We start from the raw sequence: 26,558 nt of genomic DNA, 5'->3' as shown, positions 1-26,558 counted from the left end.
TGATTGCTGTGTTTATACAGGAGTCTGTGTGTGCTACGTTTGGTGCTGGGTTTGACAGTGCCTGTGTTCTAATTGATTGCTGTGTTTATACAGGAGTCTGTGTGTGCTACGTTTGGTGCTGGGTTTGACAGTGCCTGTGTTATAATGATTGCGTTGTGTGTGCTACTTGTGCTGGTTGACAGTCCTGTGTTATTGATTGCTGTGTTTATACAGGAGTCTGTGTGTGCTACGTGTGGTGCTGGGTTTGACAGTGCCTGTGTTGTAATTGATTGCTGTGTTTATACAGGAGTCCATGTGTGCTACGTTTGGTGCTGGGTTTGACAGTACCTGTGTTGTAATTGATTGCTGTGTTTATACAGGAGTCTGTGTGCGCTACGTGTGGTGCTGGGTTTGACAGTACCTGTGTTCTAATTGATTGCTGTGTTTATACAGGAGTCGTGTGTGCTACGTTTGGTGCTGGGTTTGACAGTACCTGTGTTCTAATTGATTGCTGTGTTTATACAGGTCGTGTCCTGTGTGGCTACGTTTGGTGCTGGGTTTGACAGTACCTGTGTTGTAATTGATTGCTGTGTTTATACAGGAGTCTGTGTGCTACGTTTGGTGCTGGGTTTGACAGTGCCTGTGTTTGTAATTGATTGCTGTGTTTATACAGGAGTCTGTGTGTGCTACGTTTGGTGCTGGGTTTGACAGTGCCTGTGTTCTAATTGATTGCTGTGTTTATACAAGAGTCCGTGTGTGCTATGTTTGGTGCTGGGTTTGACAGTACCTGTGTTCTAATTGATTGCTGTGTTTATACAGGAGTCCGTGTGTGCTACGTTTGGTGCTGGGTTTGACAGTACCTGTGTTGTAATTGATTGCTGTGTTTATACAGGAGTCTGTGTGTGCTACATGTGGTGCTGGGTTTGACAGTGCCTGTGTTGTAATTGATTGCTGTGTTTATACAGGAGTCTGTGTGGCTACGTTTGGTGCTGGGTTTGACAGTACCTGTGTTCTAATTGATTGCTGTGTTTATACAGGAGTCCGTGTGTGCTACGTTTGGTGCTGGGTTTGACAGTGCCTGTGTTATAATTGATTGCTGTGTTTATACAGGAGTCTGTGTGTGCTACGTTTGGTGCTGGGTTTGACAGTGCCTGTGTTTAATTGATTGCTGTGTTTATACAGGAGTCCGTGTGCGCTACGTTTGGTGCTGGGTTTGACAGTACCTGTGTTCTAATTGATTGCTGTGTTTATACAGGAGTCCGTGTGCGCTACGTTTGGTGCTGGGTTTGACAGTACCTGTGTTGTAATTGATTGCTGTGTTTATACAGGAGTCTGTGTGTGCTACATTTGGTGCTGGGTTTGACAGTACCTGTGTTCTAATTGATTGCTGTGTTTATACAAGAGTCCGTGTGTGCTATGTTTGGTGCTGGGTTTGACAGTACCTGTGTTCTAATTGATTGCTGTGTTTATACAGGAGTCCGTGTGTGCTACGTTTGGTGCTGGGGTTGACAGTACCTGTGTTGTAATTGATTGCTGTGTTGATACAAGAGTCTGTGTAAGCTACATGTGGTGCTGGGTTTGACAGTGCCTGTGTTGTAATTGATTGCTGTGTTTATACAGGAGTCTGTGTGCGCTACGTTTGGTGCTGGGTTTGACAGTACCTGTGTTCTAATTGATTGCTGTGTTTATACAGGAGTCCATGTGTGCTATGTTTGGTGCTGGGATTGACAGTACCTGTGTTCTAATTGATTGCTGTGTTTATACAGGAGTCCGTGTGCGCTACGTTTGGTGCTGGGTTTGACAGTACCTGTGTTGTAATTGATTGCTGTGTTTATACAGGAGTATGTGTACACTACATGTGGTGCTGGGTTTGACAGTGCCTGTGTTGTAATTGATTGCTGTGTTTATACAGGAGTATGTGTACGCTACATGTGGTGCTGGGTTTGACAGTGCCTGTGTTGTAATTGATTGCTGTGTTTATACAGGAGTATGTGTACGCTACATGTGGTGCTGGGATTGACAGTACCTGTGTTCTAATTGATTGCTGTGTTTATACAGGAGTCCGTGTGCGCTACGTTTGGTGCTGGGATTGACAGTACCTGTGTTCTAATTGATTGCTGTGTTTATACAGGAGTCCGTGTGCGCTACGTTTGGTGCTGGGTTTGACAGTACCTGTGTTGTAATTGATTGCTGTGTTTATACAGGAGTATGTGTACACTACATTGGTGCTGGGTTTGACAGTGCCTGTGTTGTAATTGATTGCTGTGTTTATACAGGAGTCTGTGTAAGCTACATGTGGTGCTGGGTTTGACAGTGCCTGTGTTGTAATTGATTGCTGTGTTTATACAAGAGTCTGTGTAAGCTACATGTGGTGCTGGGTTTGACAGTACCTGTGTTCTAATTGATTGCTGTGTTGATACAAGAGTCTGTGTACGCTACATGTGGTGCTGGGTTTGACAGTGCCTGTGTTGTAATTGATTGCTGTGTTTATACAGGAGTATGTGTGCACTGCATTTGATGCTGGGATTGACAGTGCCTGTGTCGTAATTGATTGCTGTGTTTATACAGGAGTATGTGTGCACCGCATTTGATGCTGGGTTTGACAGTGCCTGTGTTCTAATTGATTGCTGTGTTTATACAGGAGTCTGTGTGCGCTACGTTTGGTGCTGGGGTTGACAGTACCTGTGTTCTAATTGATTGCTGTGTTTATACAGGAGTCCGTGTGCGCTATGTTTGGTGCTGGGGTTGACAGTACCTGTGTTCTAATTGATTGCTGTGTTTATACAGGAGTCCGTGTGTGCTACGTTTGGTGCTGGGTTTGACAGTACCTGTGTTGTAATTGATTGCTGTGTTTATACAGGAGTCCGTGTGCGCTACGTTTGGTGCTGGGTTTGACAGTACCTGTGTTCTAATTGATTGCTGTGTTTATACAGGAGTCCATGTGTGCTACGTTTGGTGCTGGGTTTGACAGTACCTGTGTTGTAATTGATTGCTGTGTTTATACAGGAGTCTGTGTGTGCTACATGTGGTGCTGGGTTTGACAGTGCCTGTGTTGTAATTGATTGCTGTGTTTATACAAGAGTCTGTGTAAGCTACATGTGGTGCTGGGTTTGACAGTACCTGTGTTGTAATTGATTGCTGTGTTTATACAGGAGTCCATGTGTGCTATGTTTGGTGCTGGGTTTGACAGTACCTGTGTTCTAATTGATTGCTGTGTTTATACAGGAGTCCGTGTGTGCTACGTTTGGTGCTGGGTTTGACAGTACCTGTGTTGTAATTGATTGCTGTGTTTATACAAGAGTCTGTGTAAGCTACATGTGGTGCTGGGTTTGACAGTGCCTGTGTTGTAATTGATTGCTGTGTTTATACAAGAGTCTGTGTAAGCTACATGTGGTGCTGGGTTTGACAGTGCCTGTGTTGTAATTGATTGCTGTGTTTTATACAGGAGTATGTGTACGCTACATGTGGTGCTGGGATTGACAGTACCTGTGTTCTAATTGATTGCTGTGTTTATACAGGAGTCCGTGTGCGCTACGTTTGGTGCTGGGATTGACAGTACCTGTGTTCTAATTGATTGCTGTGTTTATACAGGAGTCCGTGTGCGCTACGTTTGGTGCTGGGTTTGACAGTACCTGTGTTGTAATTGATTGCTGTGTTTATACAGGAGTATGTGTACACTACATGTGGTGCTGGGTTTGACAGTGCCTGTGTTGTAATTGATTGCTGTGTTTATACAGGAGTATGTGTACGCTACATGTGGTGCTGGGTTTGACAGTGCCTGTGTTGTAATTGATTGCTGTGTTTATACAGGAGTATGTGTGTGCTACATGTGGTGCTGGGTTTGACAGTGCCTGTGTTGTAATTGATTGCTGTGTTTATACAGGAGTATGTGTGTGCTACATGTGGTGCTGGGTTTGACAGTGCCTGTGTTGTAATTGATTGCTGTGTTTATACAGGAGTATGTGTGCACCGCATTTGATGCTGGGTTTGACAGTGCCTGTGTCGTAATTGATTGCTGTGTTTATACAGGAGTCTGTGTGCGCTACGTTTGGTGCTGGGATTGACAGTACCTGTGTTCTAATTGATTGCTGTGTTTATACAGGAGTCCGTGTGCGCTACGTTTGGTGCTGGGGTTGACAGTACCTGTGTTCTAATTGATTGCTGTGTTTATACAGGAGTCCATGTGTGCTACGTTTGGTGCTGGGGTTGACAGTACCTGTGTTCTAATTGATTGCTGTGTTTATACAAGAGTCTGTGTGTGCTACATTTGGTGCTGGGTTTGACAGTACCTGTGTTGTAATTGATTGCTGTGTTTATACAGGAGTCTGTGTGTGCTACGTTTGGTGCTGGGTTTGACAGTACCTGTGTTGTAATTGATTGCTGTGTTTATACAGGAGTCTGTGTGTGCTACGTTTGGTGCTGGGGTTGACAGTACCTGTGTTGTAATTGATTGCTGTGTTTATACAGGAGTCTGTGTGTGCTACGTTTGGTGCTGGGGTTGACAGTGCCTGTGTTCTAATTGATTGCTGTGTTTATACGGGTTGACAGTACCTGTGTTCTAATTGATTGCTGTGTTTTTGGTGCTGGGGTTGACAGTACCTGTGCTCTAATTGATTGCTGTGTTGATACAAGAGTCTGTGTGTGCTACATTTGGTGCTGGGGTTGACAGTACCTGTGTTCTAATTGATTGCTGTGTTGATACAAGAGCCTGTGTGTGCTACGTTTGGTGCTGGGGTTGACAGTGCCTGTGCTCTAATTGATTGCTGTGTTGATACAAGAGTCTGTGTGTGCTACGTTTGGTGCTGGGGTTGACAGTACCTGTGTTCTAATTGATTGCTGTGTTTATACAAGAGTCTGTGTGTGCTACGTTTGGTGCTGGGGTTGACAGTACCTGTGTTCTAATTGATTGCTGTGTTTATACAGGAGTCCATGTGTGCTACGTTTGGTGCTGGGGTTGACAGTGCCTGTGTTCTAATTGATTGCTGTGTTTATACAAGAGTCCGTGTGTGCTACGTTTGGTGCTGGGGTTGACAGTACCAGTGTTCTAATTGATTGCTGTGTTTATACAAGAGTCTGTGTGTGCTACGTTTGGTGCTGGGGTTGACAGTACCTGTGTTCTAATTGATTGCTGTGTTTATACAGGAGTCTGTGTGCGCTACGTTTGGTGCTGGGGTTGACAGTACCTGTGTTCTAATTGATTGCTGTGTTTATACAGGAGTCTGTGTGCGCTACGTTTGGTGCCGGGGTCGGCAGTGCCTGTGTGGTAGATGTTGGTGACCAGAAAACCAGTGTGTGTTGTGTAGAGGATGGCATATCTCACAAAAATACAAGGTAGGTATAACATATACAGATGTATACCTCAAATGCTGTCGCTGGATTTACTACCAATATTTTACAAAGATTGATATATGGCTCAAATCATAGACTTAAGTGGGTAAATTTCACCTGAGTAGTTTATTTTCACTAAACATGATAGATTTTCCATGTGAACTATCTATCTATTCTGATCTGTTCGTAAAATTTGAAACTTGGCATAGACTGTTGCAGTTCTTTCAAAACGTGTGATATTTAATGCGACATTTACCACTATGTCAATAGTATTTTAATGTTTTTATGGATTTGAACAATCATATACAAGCATCCATGTTATGACAGTTTGGTTAAGATGTCCCAACATATTACCACAAGCCCTTTACCTCTGGGGTGCGGGTTTGAATCCCATGTGGAGCAGTTGCCAGGTACTGACCGCTGGTTGGTGGTTTTTCTCCGGGAACTCCAGCTTTTCTCCAACAACAAACCTGGCACATCCTTACATGACCCTGGCTGTTAATAAGACCTTAAACTTATAAAACCAAAACTTATGGTGGTGAAAATTAAAAAAAAAATAATACAACTTTAATGGTATATTCAATATTCCAATACATGTGCATTGTATAAAAGAGATTATCAAAAAAATCAATTGAACACTTATTGACAGGAATTCTGCTTCTTTTTAATATACATGATTATTGTGTACTCCTGTTTATCTTGTTCCTGTGTTTGTATCATTTGATTGAATCTCATTTTGATTTTTTGACAGAATAACAATGGAGTACGGAGGAAGTGACATCACAAGATGTTTCCATTGGTTACTTGGGAAGTCGGGTTTCAGTCCGCGGGAACTCGACCCCAGAAATACGATTGATGGACTTCTACTTCAGGAATATAAGGAGTCCTACTGCCATCTAGACCAGGTAGGCACATATTTCCGTGTATACCCCCTGCAACGAAGTTAAGGTGGGGGTATACTAAAATCCAGTTGCCCGTATATCCGTCTGTCTGTCTGTCTGTAGACACAACTTTATTCGGCAAACTCCTATTAAAAACTACTTGACAAATTTTGATAATATTTGGTACACAGACCTGTGACAAAAAAGGGGAGTTGAATAAACTATATAGGGTTCTTTTGAGTTAAATTCCCCATTTTGTTATATGACATCTTTGGAGTTAAATTTCTCATTTTCTTATAGGACAACTTTGGAGTAAAGGACAGATCTATATTGATACGGAAACCAGAACAGAATATCATAAAGTATGCCATGAAGTTTGGAGATGAGACAATATTAGCACCTATGAGTTTATTTTTCCCGGACATGCTGGGTCTACAGGGGTCAAATCTTATACATGTTCAAAGTCGATCTGATGGTGACCCTCAAGATCCACATGATGAATTCTTTCTTCGTCAGACCACATCAAGGGAGGTAACTTACTATCATAAATTCAAATTTTGATTATATAAACTTTCAATTTTCATTTGTTTAGCTCACCTGCCCAAAGGTTATTTTTAATGATAAAGTTTTAACATTTTGTATGATGAATAATTGTCACTCACAGTCAGAATTGTTTAATGAAATTCTTGAATAAATTCAGGCAAAGTTAGCAAAGAAGAAGGACAATACAGAGATGAGTCGAGACAACTCAGAGGCAAATCTAGGACAGCTGGATGATCCACAGACACAACAACAAATGGACGAGGACTCAAACGATGCCCCGGATAATCTCCAGGTGACTGGTGATATCAACAAGGGGACACGGAGACTAGATATCGAGGAGGAGCAGGAGATAGATTCTGAGCCGGTGTTACAACTAATGGGAGTGGACCAGGCTATCTTACAGAGCATTGACAGATGTGGTGAGCATGTACTTTAGAATTTATTGGTATATATCATTCATGTTTATTAGCCCACCATCATCAGATGGTGGGCTATTCAAATCGCTTTTCGTCCGTGGTCCGTCCGTCCGTCCTTCCGTCCTTCCGTCCCTCCGTCCTTCCGTCCTTTCCGTCCGTTAACAATTCTTGTTACTGCTCTTTCTCAGAAAGTACTGAAGGGATCTTTCTCAAATTTCATATGTAGGTTCCCCTCGGGCCCTAGTTGTGCATATTGCATTTTGGGACTAATTGGTCAACAAAATGGCCGCCAGGCAGCCATCTTGGATTTTGATAGTTAAAGTTTGTTACCGCTATTTCTCAGAAAGTACTGAAGGGATCTCTCTCAAATTTTACCTGTAGGTTCCCCTAGGGGTCTAGTTGTGCATATTGCATTGCATTTTGGGACCAATCGGTCAACAAGATGGCCAACAGGACGCCATCTTGGATTTTGACAATTGAAGTTTGTTACCAGTATTTCTCAAAAAGTACTGAAGGGATCTGTCTCAAATTTCATGTGCATGGTCCCCTAGGTCCCTGGTTATGCATATTGCATTTTGGTGCCGATCGGTTAACAAGATGGCCGACAGGAAGCCATCTTGAATTTTGACAATGAAGTTTGTTACCGCTATTTCTCAAAGTGCTGAAGGGATCTGAACAAGTTAATGGCCGACAGGCTGCCATGTTTGGTTTTGGGACAGTACCACTATTGCTAATTGAAAGTACTGCTGTTTATACAGGAGTCTGTGTCAAATTTTATGCTGGGTTCCCCCCAGTACCTGTGTCTAATTGATTGCTGTGTTTATACAGGAGTGTGTGCGCTACAGTTAGCTGCTTGGGATTTTTGACAGTACCTGTGTTCTAATTTCAGAAATTGCTGTATACAGGATCCGCTAATTTGGTGCATGGGGGTGACAGTCTGTGTTGTAATTGATTGCTGTGTTTATACAGGAGTCTGTGTGCTAGCTACTTTTGGTGCGGGGTTGGGAGTGCCTGTGTTGGTAATTTTGATTGCTTGGACAGACCAGAAATGATGTGCGCTACAGTTTTGTGGTGCTAATTGACAGTTACCTGTGTTCTAATTGATTGCTGTGTTTATACAGAGTCCGTTGTGTCAAAAAAGGTGCTGGGGTACAGTACCTGTTTTTCTAAATTGCTGTGTTTTTGTCCCGCTACGTTTCAAAAGTTTTGACAGTACGATAAGAGTATTTGATTGCATTGTTTCAATAGAGGATCACGTGTGTCTCAAATGAAATTTTTGTGAACTTGTATTAGAACTTGTTACTTTCATACAAGTGAGTGTGTTTTTGTTATGTGATGAAGTTAAAGAGTCCCCCAGAACAATTGCTATACATTTATCGTGGTGTAAACATATACTGTCCATTCGTCATTTTGCTGTGTTTATACAGGAGAATCGGTGACTACGTTTGGCCTAAGGGGGGCACCGGAGGGATTTTTGTTGCAGGGAACGGTATTTAAACTTGTATAAAATACGTGATGTGATATTTACATCGTACTAGACAAGACTAAATTTGTACAATAGTATGTACCTAGTGTTGTAATTGATTAATGGTATTTGATAAAGTCTGAATATAGACAAGCTCCGTTTGGTATAGAGTTTGACAGTACCTGTTTCTAATGATTCTGCTGGTGATATTTTTTTCTCAGTGTGCTACGTTTGACTTGCTTGATAACCATATAACTTGTTTTATAAAGGTCCAAATGAAATTAATAATACAATCAAGTAAAATGCCCCGGAGGCAAACTTGACTAATATGCATTTTTGTCAGTGTCATAGTGTTTGTATACATGGTAGTCATTATTAGTTTAAAAATCACCATGTACCGCCATGGTATAAAACTTAATATGTGTTTATTGATTTGCTGATATTTATACAAAAGCTCCATGTCGTTAAAAACATGATGTTTTCTGGTGAAAACTATAAACTTTGGTCTAATTGTGAAAATTTTAAAAAAAAAATAATGAAAGAATTTTGGGGTTGCAATAAGGCTGTGGTTTAATGCTTGTGTTAAAAGTTTGACGTTTGTCTGACAATTGTTCTATTGTTTTTCTGTGGATAATACAGACAGTTCCCTTGTTAATACGTTTGGATGCATGTACATTTAGCTTGCCAATTGAACCTGTAGCTACCATAATTTATGATGTCCAGCCGTTTTGCCTCTGAATCAAATGAATCATAAACATGTATAATGATTAGGTGTTTGTTTATACAATCTGGGTTCAGTGCACAACTAGCACATTCATATACATTGGTTTTGACATGACACATATTGTGCATTGAATTTTTGTCAATAAAAAAAATGACTGGACAAAATAGCATCCAGTAGTAAATACTGACCATTTAATGTGATTCTCAATTCATACAGAGTAATTGCAGTAAAATATTTTTTCAAATGTATAACTTAGTCTAACCTGTAGGAAAATAATTATTTAGTTGTATTTTTTAGTTTATTTTTATATACTTCAGCAATTCTAATTCCTTTAGTGTGATCTTGCTCCAAACAACTAAGTGTGCCTGAGTTTGTACATGTAGACCTTCTGAGCCTGGACTAATTGATTTGTTATTTCAGTCTAGTCCTTTCTAATTCAATCAAAACGTTTGCAACTTTATTCGGTCATACTGAATAATGCAATTTAACAACATTGAATCCAGGCTATTATTCTACAGATATGTGATATTCTTATATATATGTGCTGTCTGTGTATTACACAACAAGATTTTTTTTATTACACATAGGGATATATGTATAATTATTATATGAGTTTGACACTGACGTTTGACCCAAAAATAATTTTTATCATAGCTCCAGTACCTGTGTTTGCATTTATTTCTGTGTTTATGAACATTTTCTAAAATGAACACTTTAATTAAACAACTGACAATGACATATTTATTTAAATTTGTTTATTGTTCATTTGGTAAATTACATCCTTGTCTATAAATATTAAAACAGTTATATAACTTAGGTATGTACAGATGCAATAATTCATGTTCCTTTTTTCATTTTGTGAAGAAGAAATAAATGTTTAAAAATCTTGGTGCTAATAGTAAAGAATTATTGCTAGGTTTGTTCTGTCCTTCCTTCTTGAAATTAATTTCTGTTCTGGTTCATACATGGGTACATTACAAAACAGACTTTATTTTTTCTTCAGTTTTGACAGATAATGTTAGTTCTATTTTTCCCTTTTATTTTGGGCGAGATTGCCATCACATTTTGCACTTCTGTCAGAAGGTCCTAGTACATTCTATAAAAAAATATGGAGATTAATTGTCAGTTATATATGATAAATACTGTATACATGTAATGACCATTAAATCGTTTCAGTGTAAGCCTACATGTAAAACATGACTAGTTCCAAATTTTTTTTGTCAAACAAAAATTATAACATTTTTTACAATTTTTTGTAAACACTTTATCAAAATCATCATACAGGGAAATTTTATTCTTTTATAATTGGTTTCATGTTTGAAATTATTTGGGTACTAGAAAATTTTCATGTGTAAGAATAATGTGTTTCACAAATTGATTTATTTTTTAAATGTAATACAAAAGACAATTTTTTGATTATAATACATAATTTATACAAATTTTCAATTACTATTCTTTACTTACACCACTTATGATGTATTGGTGATATCATTGAAGCTGGTAGGAAAGAAACGTGACTAAGTGACAATATCTCAAAAAATTGAATGGATCTTTCGAGACACTGATGAAGTAAGTTTGAAAGGATTTCTTCAAATACTGGAATTGACAATAGCATGGAAAGGATATATATCATGATTACATAAATACACTCTAAATTATATCGGAAAAGATAACACTCCATTGTTATGGTATACATGATTTTTTAATTTATAACATTGAAGATTATCATTTTTAAATTAATAACTTAGGTTTATATATTATGATTCAATCCAAGGAATCATGTTAACAATTTTTCAACAACTTTTACTAATTTAATCTCTATTTACTTGTTAACAATGTTTCAAAAAAGCGACCAAATGATCTTTATTTATTGTTACCCCTTCGGGGCCCCACTCACCTTATATAGGATTTGTCAGTTTTATATTTTGAAGTATCATTCACAAATTCACAATATCGAATTCGTTTCCAATGTATATTCACAATTCCCAACATTTTTAGTTTAGAAAATCACATTCAAATATTACTAATTTCGGCGATTCACTGTAAAGCTTACGGAAATAAACTTTTAATTCAGCAGAGTAGCATTTTAAAGATTTAACTTTGACTTTTGTATATATAATTCATAAAAAATTTTTATATTATATCTTTGGGATTTACTTTTGATTGTAATTTGGGGAAATATCATAACTTTATTTATTACTCAGAGTATAAACTAGTAATTGGTGTTTTAATCGTGTATATTTATGTCTTATTAACGCAAAAAATGTAGATTTATTTCGCCTTTGGTGCATGCGCAATCAGTACTTCATTCCATATAGGATATAGTGACACAGAATTTTTTTGGAATGCAATTAATTATTTTTCATATTTTTAACTTGAAGTGAAATAAGAAGCTCAAACTTTTCAATGGTGGTAAAGGTGTAAAGTTAGTAACTTTTGTAACTGAAGAAAAAGATTTAATGTTTCTGGGTCATGTTTTTGATTTAATTATTCAGAGTTATTATAACTTAGGATTTATTGGTATATATGATTCATGTTTATTTAATTATTCAGAGTTATTATAACTTAGGATTTATAATTATAAATATGGAGATGTAGATAATGCTTAGTTTAATTGATGTAATGTCTTTACATATTACAGATCATTTTCTCTGATAAGTATGACACTATACTCACAAATGTATGATGTCACAATCTATACCTACGGGAAGGCAGATAACTCTGTAATAGGCAATGTAATGTGATTATATGATATTTCTAGCTAATATTAGAAATAAATGAAGTTTTATATGTAAGTTATAGCTATATAAATAGAGGCCTAAATGAAGTATTCAAGTATGTTCACAAAATGTCATTCTTTCCTACCCACAGGGAGTGACGAAGTGAAGAAGAAGATGTACAGTTGTATCATTGTGGTGGGGGGTGGTATGATGTTTGAGGAGGCCCAACAGTGGCTACAGTACCGTGTGTGGGTGGGGATGCCACCCCAGTACAGACTCATGTTAGAGACCATGGATGTCCTTACTCGACAGAAGGTAATTAATGTCAATATCATGTTTTACTTTAGTGCAGTCAAATTTAAGCACAAATGCAAAAAAAAATATGTTTTTAAATTATGATTTATAAGCACAGATAATAAAATTAGTGCAGTTGATAAATGGTTAATAATGGAAATTCACTTTCACAAAATTTAGTGATGTACTTGAATTAGTATTTTCGATGACAGCATGAAAAGCACTAAAAGTAAACTATGATTAAAATACCTGGTAACTACATTTATAGTATCTATCTCTACATCGACTGCATGATGATTGGGTGTCATGTATATAGTGGGATTTGACTGGGTTGATCATTGGTGAGGTAGATCAATAGATAGATCATCTGACTAGTGTACGGAGGTCCTGGACTGGAGACCCAGTTTGACTACTACATTTTACCCTCCTCTGTTTAATTACAAAAGATGAGAAGTTACAATACCTGTGTATAAAGATCTCTGCTTTACTAATGACAATTACTACAACTTCTATACTATGTTAACCTGTGTATAAAGATCTCTGCTTTACTAATGACAATTACTACAACTTCTATACTATGTTAACCTGTGTATAAAGATCTCTGCTTTACTAATGACAATTACTACAACTTCTATATTATGTTAACCTGTGTATAAAGATCTCTGCTTTACTAATGACAATTACTACAACTTCTATACTATGTTAACCTGTGTATAAAGATCTCTGCTTTACTAATGACAATTACTACAACTTCTATACTATGTTAACCTGTGTATAAAGATCTCTGCTTTACTAATGACAATTACTACAACTTCTATACTATGTTAACCTGTGTATAAAGATCTCTGCTTTACTAATGACAATTACTACAACTTCTATATTATGTTAACCTGTGTATAAAGATCACTGCTTTACTAATGACAATTACTACAACTTCTATACTATGTTAACCTGTGTATAAAGATCTCTGCTTTACTAATGACAATTACTACAACTTCTATATTATGTTAACCTGTGTATAAAGATCTCTGCTTTACTAATGACAATTACTACAACTTCTATATTATGTTAACCTGTGTATAAAGATCTCTGCTTTACTAATGACAATTACTACAACTTCTATACTATGTTAACCTGTGTATAAAGATCTCTGCTTTACTAATGACAATTACTACAACTTCTATACTATGTTAACCTGTGTATAAAGATCTCTGCTTTACTAATGACAATTACTACAACTTCTATACTATGTTAACCTGTGTATAAAGATCTCTGCTTTACTAATGACAATTACTACAACTTCTATATACTATGTTAACCTGTGTATAAAGATCTCTGCTTTACTAATGACAATTACTACAACTTCTATACTATGTTAACCTGTGTATAAAGATCTCTGCTTTACTAATGACAATTACTACAACTTCTATACTATGTTAACCTGTGTATAAAGATCTCTGCTTTACTAATGACAATTACTACAACTTCTATACTATGTTAACCTGTGTATAAAGATCTCTGCTTTACTAATGACAATTACTACAACTTCTATACTATGTTAACCTGTGTATAAAGATCTCTGCTTTACTAATGACAATTACTACAACTTCTATACTATGTTAACCTGTGTATAAAGATCTCTGCTTTACTAATGACAATTACTACAACTTCTATACTATGTTAACCTGTGTATAAAGATCTCTGCTTTACTAATGACAATTACTACAACTTCTATACTATGTTAACCTGTGTATAAAGATCTCTGCTTTACTAATGACAATTACTACAACTTCTATACTATGTTAACCTGTGTATAAAGATCTCTGCTTTACTAATGACAATTACTACAACTTCTATATTATGTTAACTGTGTATAAAGATCTCTGCTTTACTAATGACAATTACTACAACTTCTATACTATGTTACCTGTGTATAAAGATCTCTGCTTTACTAATGACAATTACTACAACTTCTATACTATGTTAACCTGTGTATAAAGATCTCTGCTTTACTAATGACAATTACTACAACTTCTATACTATGTTAACCTGTGTATAAAGATCTCTGCTTTACTAATGACAATTACTACAACTTCTATACTATGTTAACCTGTGTATAAAGATCTCTGCTTTACTAATGACAATTACTACAACTTCTATACTATGTTAACCTGTGTATAAAGATCTCTGCTTTACTCATGACAATTACTACAACTTCTATACTATGTTAACCTGTGTATAAAGATCTCTGCTTTACTAATGACAATTACTACAACTTCTATATTATGTTAACTGTGTATAAAGAGCTCTGCTTTACTAATGACAATTACTACAACTTCTATACTATGTTAACCTGTGTGTATAAAGATCTCTGCTTTACTAATGACAATTACTACAACTTCTATACTATGTTAACTGTGTATAAAGATCTCTGCTTTACTAATGACAATTACTACAACTTCTATACTATGTTAACCTGTGTATAAAGATCTCTGCTTTACTAATGACAATTACTACAACTTCTATACTATGTTAACCTGTGTATAAAGATCTCTGCTTTACTAATGACAATTACTACAACTTCTATTACTATGTTAACCTGTGTATAAAGATCTCTGCTTTACTAATGACAATTACTACAACTTCTATACTATGTTAACCTGTGTATAAAGATCTCTGCTTTACTAATGACAATTACTACAACTTCTATACTATGTTAACCTGTGTATAAAGATCTCTGCTTTACTAATGACAATTACTACAACTTCTATACTATGTTAACTGTGTATAAAGATCTCTGCTTTACTAATGACAATTACTACAACTTCTATACTATGTTAACCTGTGTATAAAGATCTCTGCTTTACTAATGACAATTACTACAACTTCTATACTATGTTAACCTGTGTATAAAGATCTCTGCTTTACTAATGACAATTACTACAACTTCTATACTATGTTAACCTGTGTATAAAGATCTCTGCTTTACTAATGACAATTACTACAACTTCTATACTATGTTAACCTGTGTATAAAGATCTCTGCTTTACTAATGACAATTACTACAACTTCTATACTATGTTAACCTGTGTATAAAGATCTCTGCTTTACTAATGACAATTACTACAACTTCTATACTATGTTAACCTGTGTATAAAGATCTCTGCTTTACTAATGACAATTACTACAACTTCTATACTATGTTAACCTGTGTATAAAGATCTCTGCTTTACTAATGACAATTACTACAACTTCTATACTTATGTTAACCTGTGTATAAAGATCTCTGCTTTACTAATGACAATTACTACAACTTCTATACTATGTTAACTGTGTATAAAGATCTCTGCTATACTAATGACAATCAACTTTACTAATGAACAATAAAGATCTCTGCTTTACTACAACAATTACTACAACTTCTATACTATGTTAACCTGTGTATAAAGATCTCTGCTTTACTAATGACAATTACTACAACTTCTATATTATGTTAACCTGTGTATAAAGATCTCTGCTTTACTAATGACAATTACTACAACTTCTATACTATGTTAACCTGTGTATAAAGATCTCTGCTTTACTAATGACAATTACTACAACTTCTATACTATGTTAACCTGTGTATAAAGATCTCTGCTTTACTAATGACAATTACTACAACTTCTATACTATGTTAACCTGTGTATAAAGATCTCTGCTTTACTAATGACAATTACTACAACTTCTATACTATGTTAACTGTGTATAAAGATCTCTGCTTTACTAATGACAATTACTACAACTTCTATACTATGTTAACCTGTGTATAAAGATCTCTGCTTTACTAATGACAATTACTACAACTTCTATACTATGTTAACCTGTGTATAAAGATCTCTGCTTTACTAATGACAATTACTACAACTTCTATACTATGTTAACCTGTGTATAAAGATCTCTGCTTTACTAATGACAATTACTACAACTTCTATATTATGTTAACCTGTGTATAAAGATCTCTGCTTTACTAATGACAATTACTACAACTTCTATACTATGTTAACCTGTGTATAAAGATCTCTGCTTTACTAATGACAATTACTACAACTTCTATATTATGTTAACCTGTGTATAAAGATCTCTGCTTTACTAATGACAATTACTACAACTTCTATACTTATGTTAACCTGTGTATAAAGATCTCTGCTTTACTAATGACAATTACTACAACTTCTATACTATGTTAACCTGTGTATAAAGATCTCTGCTTTACTAATGACAATTACTACAACTTCTATACTATGTTAACCTGTGTATAAAGATCTCTGCTTTACTAATGACAATTACTACAACTTCTATACTATGTTAACCTGTGTATAAAGATCTCTGCTTTACTAATGACAATTACTACAACTTCTATATTATGTTAACCTGTGTATAAAGATCTCTGCTTTACTAATGACAATTACTACAACTTCTATACTATGTTAACCTGTGTATAAAGATCTCTGCTTTACTAATGACAATTACTACAACTTCTATACTATGTTAACCTGTGTATAAAGATCTCTGCTTTACTAATGACAATTACTACAACTTCTATACTATGTTAACCTGTGTATAAAGATCTCTGCTTTACTAATGACAATTACTACAACTTCTATACTATGTTAACCTGTGTATAAAGATCTCTGCTTTACTAATGACAATTACTACAACTTCTATACTATGTTAACTGTGTATAAAAGATCTCTGCTTTACTAATGACAATTACTACAACTTCTATATTATGTTAACCTGTGTATAAAGATCTCTGCTTTACTAATGACAATTACTACAACTTCTATACTATGTTAACCTGTGTATAAAGATCTCTGCTTTACTAATGACAATTACTACAACTTCTATACTATGTTAACCTGTGTATAAAGATCTCTGCTTTACTAATGACAATTACTACAACTTCTATACTATGTTAACCTGTGTATAAAGATCTCTGCTTTACTAATGACAATTACTACAACTTCTATACTATGTTAACCTGTGTATAAAGATCTCTGCTTTACTAATGACAATTACTACAACTTCTATACTATGTTAACCTGTGTATAAAGATCTCTGCTTTACTAATGACAATTACTACAACTTCTATATTATGTTAACCTGTGTATAAAGATCTCTGCTTTACTAATGACAATTACTACAACTTCTATACTATGTTAACCTGTGTATAAAGATCTCTGCTTTACTAATGACAATTACTACAACTTCTATACTATGTTAACCTGTGTATAAAGATCTCTGCTTTACTAATGACAATTACTACAACTTCTATAATGTTAACCTGTGTATAAAGATCTCTGCTTTACTAATGACAATTACTACAACTTCTATACTATGTTAACCTGTGTATAAAGATCTCTGCTTTACTAATGACAATTACTACAACTTCTATATTATGTTAACCTGTGTATAAAGATCTCTGCTTTACTAATGACAATTACTACAACTTCTATACTATGTTAACCTGTGTATAAAGATCTCTGCTTTTACTAATGACAATTACTACAACTTCTATATTATGTTAACCTGTGTATAAAGATCTCTGCTTTACTAATGACAATTACTACAACTTCTATACTATGTTAACCTGTGTATAAAGATCTCTGCTTTACTAATGACAATTACTACAACTTCTATACTATGTTAACCTGTGTATAAAGATCTCTGCTTTACTACTGACAATTACTACAACTTCTATACTATGTTTACCTGTGTATAAAGATCTCTGATTTACTAATGACAATTACTACAACTTCTATACTATGTTAACCTGTGTATAAAGATCTCTGCTTTACTAATGACAATTACTACAACTTCTATACTATGTTAACCTGTGTATAAAGATCTCTGCTTTACTAATGACAATTACTACAACTTCTATACTATGTTAACCTGTGTATAAAGATCTCTGCTTTACTAATGACAATTACTACAACTTCTATATTATGTTAACCTGTGTATAAAGATCTCTGCTTTACTAATGACAATTACTACAACTTCTATACTATGTTTACCTGTGTATAAAGATCTCTGCTTTACTAATGACAATTACTACAACTTCTATACTATGTTAACCTGTGTATAAAGATCTCTGCTTTACTAATGACAATTACTACAACTTCTATACTATGTTAACCTGTGTATAAAGATCTCTGCTTTACTAATGACAATTACTACAACTTCTATACTATGTTAACCTGTGTATAAAGATCTCTGCTTTACTAATGACAATTACTACAACTTCTATATAATGTTAACCTGTGTATAAAGATCTCTGCTTTACTAATGACAATTACTACAACTTCTATACTATGTTAACCTGTGTATAAAGATCTCTGCTTTACTAATGACAATTACTACAACTTCTATACTATGTTAACCTGTGTATAAAGATCTCTGCTTTACTAATGACAATTACTACAACTTCTATACTATGTTAACCTGTGTATAAAGATCTCTGCTTTACTAATGACAATTACTACAACTTCTATACTATGTTAACCTGTGTATAAAGATCTCTGATTTACTATTGACAATTACTACAACTTCTATATTATGTTAACCTGTGTATAAAGATCTCTGCTTTACTAATGACAATTACTACAACTTCTATACTATGTTAACCTGTGTATAAAGATCTCTGCTTTACTAATGACAATTACTACAACTTCTATACTATGTTAACCTGTGTATAAAGATCTCTGCTTTACTAATGACAATTACTACAACTTCTATACTATGTTAACCTGTGTATAAAGATCTCTGCTTTACTAATGACAATTACTACAACTTCTATACTATGTTAACCTGTGTATAAAGATCTCTGCTTTACTAATGACAATTACTACAACTTCTATACTATGTTAACCTGTGTATAAAGATCTCTGCTTTACTAATGACAATTACTACAACTTCTATACTATGTTAACCTGTGTATAAAGATCTCTGCTTTACTAATGACAATTACTACAACTTCTATACTATGTTAACCTGTGTATAAAGATCTCTGCTTTACTAATGACAATTACTACAACTTCTATACTATGTTAACTGTGTATAAAGATCTCTGCTTTACTAATGACAATTACTACAACTTCTATACTATGTTAACCTGTGTATAAAGATCTCTGCTTTACTAATGACAATTACTACAACTTCTATACTATGTTAACCTGTGTATAAAGATCTCTGCTTTACTAATGACAATTACTACAACTTCTATACTATGTTAACCTGTGTATAAAGATCTCTGCTTTACTAATGACAATTACTACAACTTCTATACTATGTTAACCTGTGTATAAAGATCTCTGCTTTACTAATGACAATTACTACAACTTCTATACTATATGTTAACCTGTGTATAAAGATCTCTGCTTTACTAATGACAATTACTACAACTTCTATACTATGTTAACCTGTGTATAAAGATCTCTGCTTTACTAATGACAATTACTACAACTTCTATACTATGTTAACCTGTGTATAAAGATCTCTGCTTTACTAATGACAATTACTACAACTTCTATATTATGTTAACCTGTGTATAAAGATCTCTGCTTTACTAATGACAATTACTACAACTTCTATACTATGTTAACCTGTGTATAAAGATCTCTGCTTTACTAATGACAATTACTACAACTTCTATATTATGTTAACCTGTGTATAAAGATCTCTGCTTTACTAATGACAATTACTACAACTTCTATACTATGTTAACCTGTGTATAAAGATCTCTGCTTTACTAATGACAATTACTACAACTTCTATACTATGTTAACCTGTGTATAAAGATCTCTGCTTTACTAATGACAATTACTACAACTTCTATACTATGTTAACCTGTGTATAAAGATCTCTGCTTTACTAATGACAATTACTACAACTTCTATACTATGTTAACCTGTGTATAAAGATCTCTGCTTTACTAATGACAATTACTACAACTTCTATACTATGTTAACCTGTGTATAAAGATCTCTGCTTTACTAATGACAATTACTACAACTTCTATACTATGTTAACCTGTGTATAAAGATCTCTGCTTTACTAATGACAATTACTACAACTTCTATACTATGTTAACCTGTGTATAAAGATCTCTGCTTTACTAATGACAATTACTACAACTTCTTATAGTTACTATAAAGATCTCGCTTTACTTGAATTATACAACTTCTATATATGTTAACCTGTGTATAAAGATCTCTGCTTTACTAATGACAATTACTACAACTTCTATACTATGTTAACCTGTGTATAAAGATCTCTGCTTTACTAATGACAATTACTACAACTTCTATATATGTTAACCTGTGTATAAAGATCTCTGCTTTACTAATGACAATTACTACAACTTCTATATTATGTTAACCTGTGTATAAAGATCTCTGCTTTACTAATGACAATTACTACAACTTCTATATTATGTTAACCTGTGTATAAAGATCTCTGCTTTACTAATGACAATTACTACAACTTCTATACTATGTTAACCTGTGTATAAAGATCTCTGCTTTACTAATGACAATTACTACAACTTCTATACTATGTTAACCTGTGTATAAAGATCTCTGCTTTACTAATGACAATTACTACAACTTCTATACTATGTTAACCTGTGTATAAAGATCTCTGCTTTACTAATGACAATTACTACAACTTCTATACTATGTTAACCTGTGTATAAAGGATCTCTGCTTTACTAATGACAATTACTACAACTTCTATACTATGTTAACCTGTGTATAAAGATCTCTGCTTTACTAATGACAATTACTACAACTTCTATATTATGTTAACCTGTGTATAAAGATCTCTGCTTTACTACTGACAATTACTACAACTTCTATACTATGTTAACCTGTGTATAAAGATCTCTGCTTTACTAATGACAATTACTACAACTTCTATACTATGTTAACCTGTGTATAAAGATCTCTGCTTTACTACTGACAATTACTACAACTTCTATACTATGTTAACCTGTGTATAAAGATCTCTGCTTTACTACTGACAATTACTACAACTTCTATACTATGTTAACCTGTGTATAAAGATCTCTGCTTTACTAATGACAATTACTACAACTTCTATACTATGTTAACCTGTGTATAAAGATCTCTGCTTTACTAATGACAATTACTACAACTTCTATACTATGTTAACCTGTGTATAAAGATCTCTGCTTTACTAATGACAATTACTACAACTTCTATACTATGTTAACCTGTGTATAAAGATCTCTGCTTTACTAATGACAATTACTACAACTTCTATATTATGTTAACCTGTGTATAAAGATCTCTGCTTTACTAATGACAATTACTACAACTTCTATACTATGTTAACTGTGTATAAAGATCTCTGCTTTACTAATGACAATTACTACAACTTCTATATTATGTTAACCTGTGTATAAAGATCTCTGCTTTACTAATGACAATTACTACAACTTCTATACTATGTTTAACCTGTGTATAAAGATCTCTGCTTTACTAATGACAATTACTACAACTTCTATATTATGTTAACCTGTGTATAAAGATGTCTGATTTACTAATGACAATTACTACAACTTCTATACTATGTTTACCTGTGTATAAAGATCTCTGATTTACTAATGACAATTAACCCAACTTCTATACTATGTTAACCTGTGTATAAAGATCTCTGATTTACTAATGACAATTACTACAACTTCTAACTATGTTAACCTGTGTAACGTTTAAAGATCTCTGCTTTACTACTGACAATTACTACAACTTATATATTATGTTAACCTGTGTATAAAGATCTCTGCTTTACAAATGACAATTACTACAACTTCTATATTATGTTAACCTGTGTATAAAGATCTCTGCTTTACTAATGACAATTACTACAACTTCTATACTATGTTAACTTGTGTATAAAGATCTCTGCTTTACTACTGACAATTACTACAACTTCTATACTATGTTAACCTGTGTATAAAGATCTCTGCTTTACTAATGACAATTACTACAACTTCTATATTATGTTAACCTGTGTATAAAGATCTCTGCTTTACTAATGACAATTACTACAACTTCTATACTATGTTAACCTGTGTATAAAGATCTCTGCTTTACTACTGACAATTACTACAACTTCTATACTATGTTAACCTGTGTATAAAGATCTCTGCTTTACTAATGACAATTACTACAACTTCTATATTATGTTAACCTGTGTATAAAGATCTCTGCTTTACTAATGACAATTACTACACAACTTCTATACTATGTTAACCTGTGTATAAAGATCTCTGCTTTACTAATGACAATTACTACAACTTCTATACTATGTTAACCTGTGTATAAAGATCTCTGCTTTACTAATGACAATTACTACAACTTCTATACTATGTTAACCTGTGTATAAAGATCTCTGCTTTACTAATGACAATTACTACAACTTCTATACTATGTTAACCTGTGTATAAAGATCTCTGCTTTACTAATGACAATTACTACAACTTCTATACTATGTTAACCTGTGTATAAAGATCTCTGCTTTACTAATGACAATTACTACAACTTCTATACTATGTTAACCTGTGTATAAAGATCTCTGCTTTACTAATGCCAATTACTACAACTTCTATACTATGTTAACCTGTGTATAAAGATCTCTGCTTTACTACTGACAATTACTACAACTTCTATACTATGTTAACTTTCCATTTCAAACCTTTGTGTTATACTGAAATGTCTACTTCCTATATCTGCCATTAATGTTTCTGTAGGACATGGACCCTACACTTACCTGCTGGAAGGGAGCCTCCGTATTAGCCTGTCTGGACACCACACAGGAACTCTGGATCAAGCAGCACGAGTGGCGACAGTTTAGTGTTCGCATGCTACGTGAGAGGGCGCCATTTATGTGGTGATAAGAACTTTTATTTCAACTGCACCAGAGGCAAGAGTTCATCGTGAACATGCTACACAAGAGAGCCCCATTTATGTAGTGATAAGAACTCGAGCTAAGACTGCGTGCACTTCAAGTTCAGCATCAACGGTGCCCTTCGCGTGGTGAAAACATGAACCATAATGAATTGAGCAGCACCACTGGCAATTGTAAAGCATATATGCCTGCTGTGCAACACACCTTTTATTCTGTTGATACTGAATATAAGAGCACATCTGCCATGATTCAGCTCATGCATGTTGCAGGAATGAGCTCCCTTTTTCTGACTATAGCATATTAAAGGAACTCCTGATACAAATGGGGAACAATTAGATCATTAGTACAGCTGGCTACAATTCAGTGTATACGTACATGATAAGGACAACATCCACCAACTCAATTTGTACATTAATTTTGTAGTCTGCGAAACAGACTCATGTTGTACCAGGCTTTTTCTCAAGGGAGTCTGTTTAAGTAGTGTCATTTATAACACTATTAGAGGTAGATACAGTTGTCCATTGAGTAAAACAAAGACCATGAAGACTTGTCGAGACCTGATCATGAAAGGATTGAATTTATTCCAATGAGGATTGATCAGGCCATTTGTTTATGTCAGCTATTTTCCTATCATCATGATGGTGAATTTAAAGTAACTATTACACAAGATATCAAACCTATAAGGATTTCCATTACAAGTGTAAGAAAGGAGAATTAAATATTTGTTTGTCATATACAATGTATATCTCAGTAAGTTACGCACTGTTTAGTGATGGTAGTCCTTGAGGTACTGCATCACCTTTTCTTACATTTCAATAACTTTAACAAGTGGTATCCGCTGTACCAAGACTACTGAGTTGTGCATGAATGTTTCATTTATGATGTGATGAAATACAATAATGGTTTTGTATAATGTGACAAAGGCTACGAGTTGATATGATTGATTTTACACAAAGTATGAGAGATAAGAATAGGAATAAATGTAATGAGTGGAATAAACGTCTGAATATAAATCATCAAGTCTACAGCTCTTCATTCCCTTGCAATTTACACCCAGGTTTCAGTTGTTTTGTCATACACTGCCCTCCAAAAGTTCTGTTACACGTGCAGTTTCACAAATATACATAAAGCACAGAAATATGTTAACTTGTTAATACAGACATCAGTATATATTATTTATCAACTTATCTTCTCTATCTAATTAATTGCTTTTTCGAGAGTTTTCTCAGAGATAAACTGCCAGCAAACGTTTTCGTAATGGATAATTTCCGAAAACCTGTCCATTATTAGAGAGAATGGATAGTACCGAGCCCGCAGGGCAATGTACAATCCATTCTCTCTAATAATGGACAGTTTGAGGAATTTATCCTATTACTTAAAACCCATCATACCACTACTCACTACCTTGCGTACCCTGTTTGACAAATGGGACATCCCATTTCAGGCATTGCACAGGTGTTCACTCACCTGTGACAAATAATGGATTAACAATGTTGAGATGCATGCACAATCATTTAGTTTTACACCTTCGGAGGTACAACAGTGTTTTTGAACATGTCGGATAGTGATATTTTCCTTACCCGGCCATCATTTAGGGATGTACGCAGCTGTGATTCAGATGATATAACGTTCTAACTGGAGTAATTGTTTGCCTGTTTGAAGTGACCTATTTATTCGCACAAGGACAGGTGCATTGTCTAACTTTACATCAAATACATACAAGCAAGGCGAGTTTTTCCTACAATTTAAATATAACCGTTTTTAACTCAAGAAAATCGACCATACGCGTGTTATAGATATGATAAAAAACATATCTGATTGCTATGATAGCATTGCACTGGTATACGGTGAAACCTGTCTAATACGACACCACGTGGGAGCAACTTGTTTGGTCAGATTATTCAGAGTGTAGGAAAGTCAGATACTGTTGTATACTATTGTTGCTATTCAGTATTGTTGAATACGGAACAGTTACAGAAATGATATAGGGAAAGCAGGTATCAGATTAAACAGGTTTCGCTCTTAAGTATATTATGTTTAACCATAATCATCAGATTATATGTTATAAGGGTTATGAGATACCTGAGCTAAAAGACTGCATATTATCCCACCTCAGTCAAGAATCTAGAATTCCTATTCCTCGTCAATTACAAGTTTTAAAAGTATGTAACAATTAATAATGCAAGACTCTAATTATGTTTTTAGGTCACCTGAGACGAAGTCTCAAATGTCCTATTCTAATCGCCTTTTGTCCGTCGTCGTCCGTCGTCCGTCGTGCATCGTGCGTCGTCCGTCGTCCGTCGTCTGTCCGTAAACAAGTTACATTTTCGTCTTCTTCTCCAAAACTGCTGAAGCAATTTCAATGAAATTTTGCACAAACCTTCTTAGGCATAAGGCCAATCAAAATTGTGAATTATATGGTCCCCACCCCCCAGGAGGCTGTGGGAGGGGCCAAAAGGGGTAAAATTGAGTAAAATTTCAAAAATCTTCTTCTCTACTCACAGATGTGGTAGAATCAAATACTCTTCATAGATAGAAAGGTCTTAAGATCTCTAGTTTCCCCCTGGGGAGGGGTTAATTTTACTATAGTTTATATTGGGAAAACACATTTTTGCGGATTATTTGGTTATTTGTAATAGGAAATGAGTCAAATGTTGTCAGAATTATCAGTATGAGATGGCCATTTAATCCTATTTAAAAATTTTCTATGACTGACCCCCAGGGACTTTAGGGGCGGGGTCAAAAGGGGTCAAATAGGCTAAAACTTCAAAAATCTTCTTCTGAAATTCTGGAAATGGTAGAATCAAATACTTTTCATAAATAGAAAGGTCTTAAGGTCCTTTACAAAAATTGTGAATTATATGACCCTGAGGTCTCGCGTTTCCCCCTGGGGAGGGGGTCAAGTTTACTATAGTTTATATAGGGAAAACACATTTATGAGCATGTTTTGCTCAATTTTCATTGGAAACGAGTCAAACTTGGTTAGAATTATTAGCCTGAGATAGCATTTTAATATCATATCCACATTGGTCCTGGCCGACCCCCTGGGGGCAGAGGGGTGGGGCTAAAAAAGGGTCAAATAGGCTAAAACTTCAAAAATCTTCTTCTGAAATTCTGGAAATGGTAGAATCAAATACTTTTCATAAATAGAAAGGTCTTAAGGTCCTTTACAAAAATTGTGAATTATATGACCCTGAGGTCTCGCGTTTCCCCCTGGGGAGGGGGTCAAGTTTA

The 26,558-nt window shown here is 34.7% G+C and overlaps 1 protein-coding gene across 1 annotated transcript in view; it reads left to right on the top strand.

Annotated features, from left to right (window-relative positions):
- The window catches only part of LOC138305152 (actin-related protein 8-like), a 31,222-nt gene extending 6,884 nt beyond the window's left edge, over positions 1-24,338 (top strand). The window contains exons 7-12 of the mRNA XM_069245565.1: positions 5,195-5,310; positions 6,059-6,212; positions 6,489-6,719; positions 6,889-7,150; positions 12,208-12,371; positions 23,167-24,338. Of these exons, the coding sequence (XP_069101666.1) occupies positions 5,195-5,310; positions 6,059-6,212; positions 6,489-6,719; positions 6,889-7,150; positions 12,208-12,371; positions 23,167-23,310 (1,071 nt within the window). The 3' untranslated portion in view covers positions 23,311-24,338. The remainder of the gene's footprint in view (positions 1-5,194; positions 5,311-6,058; positions 6,213-6,488; positions 6,720-6,888; positions 7,151-12,207; positions 12,372-23,166) is intronic.
- The last annotated feature ends 2,220 nt before the right edge of the window (positions 24,339-26,558 follow it).

The sequence above is a fragment of the Argopecten irradians genome, chromosome 12 (assembly GCF_041381155.1).
Source record: "Argopecten irradians isolate NY chromosome 12, Ai_NY, whole genome shotgun sequence".
NCBI lineage: Eukaryota > Metazoa > Mollusca > Bivalvia > Pectinida > Pectinidae > Argopecten > Argopecten irradians.
This window is presented reverse-complemented; position numbering and strand designations above follow the sequence as displayed.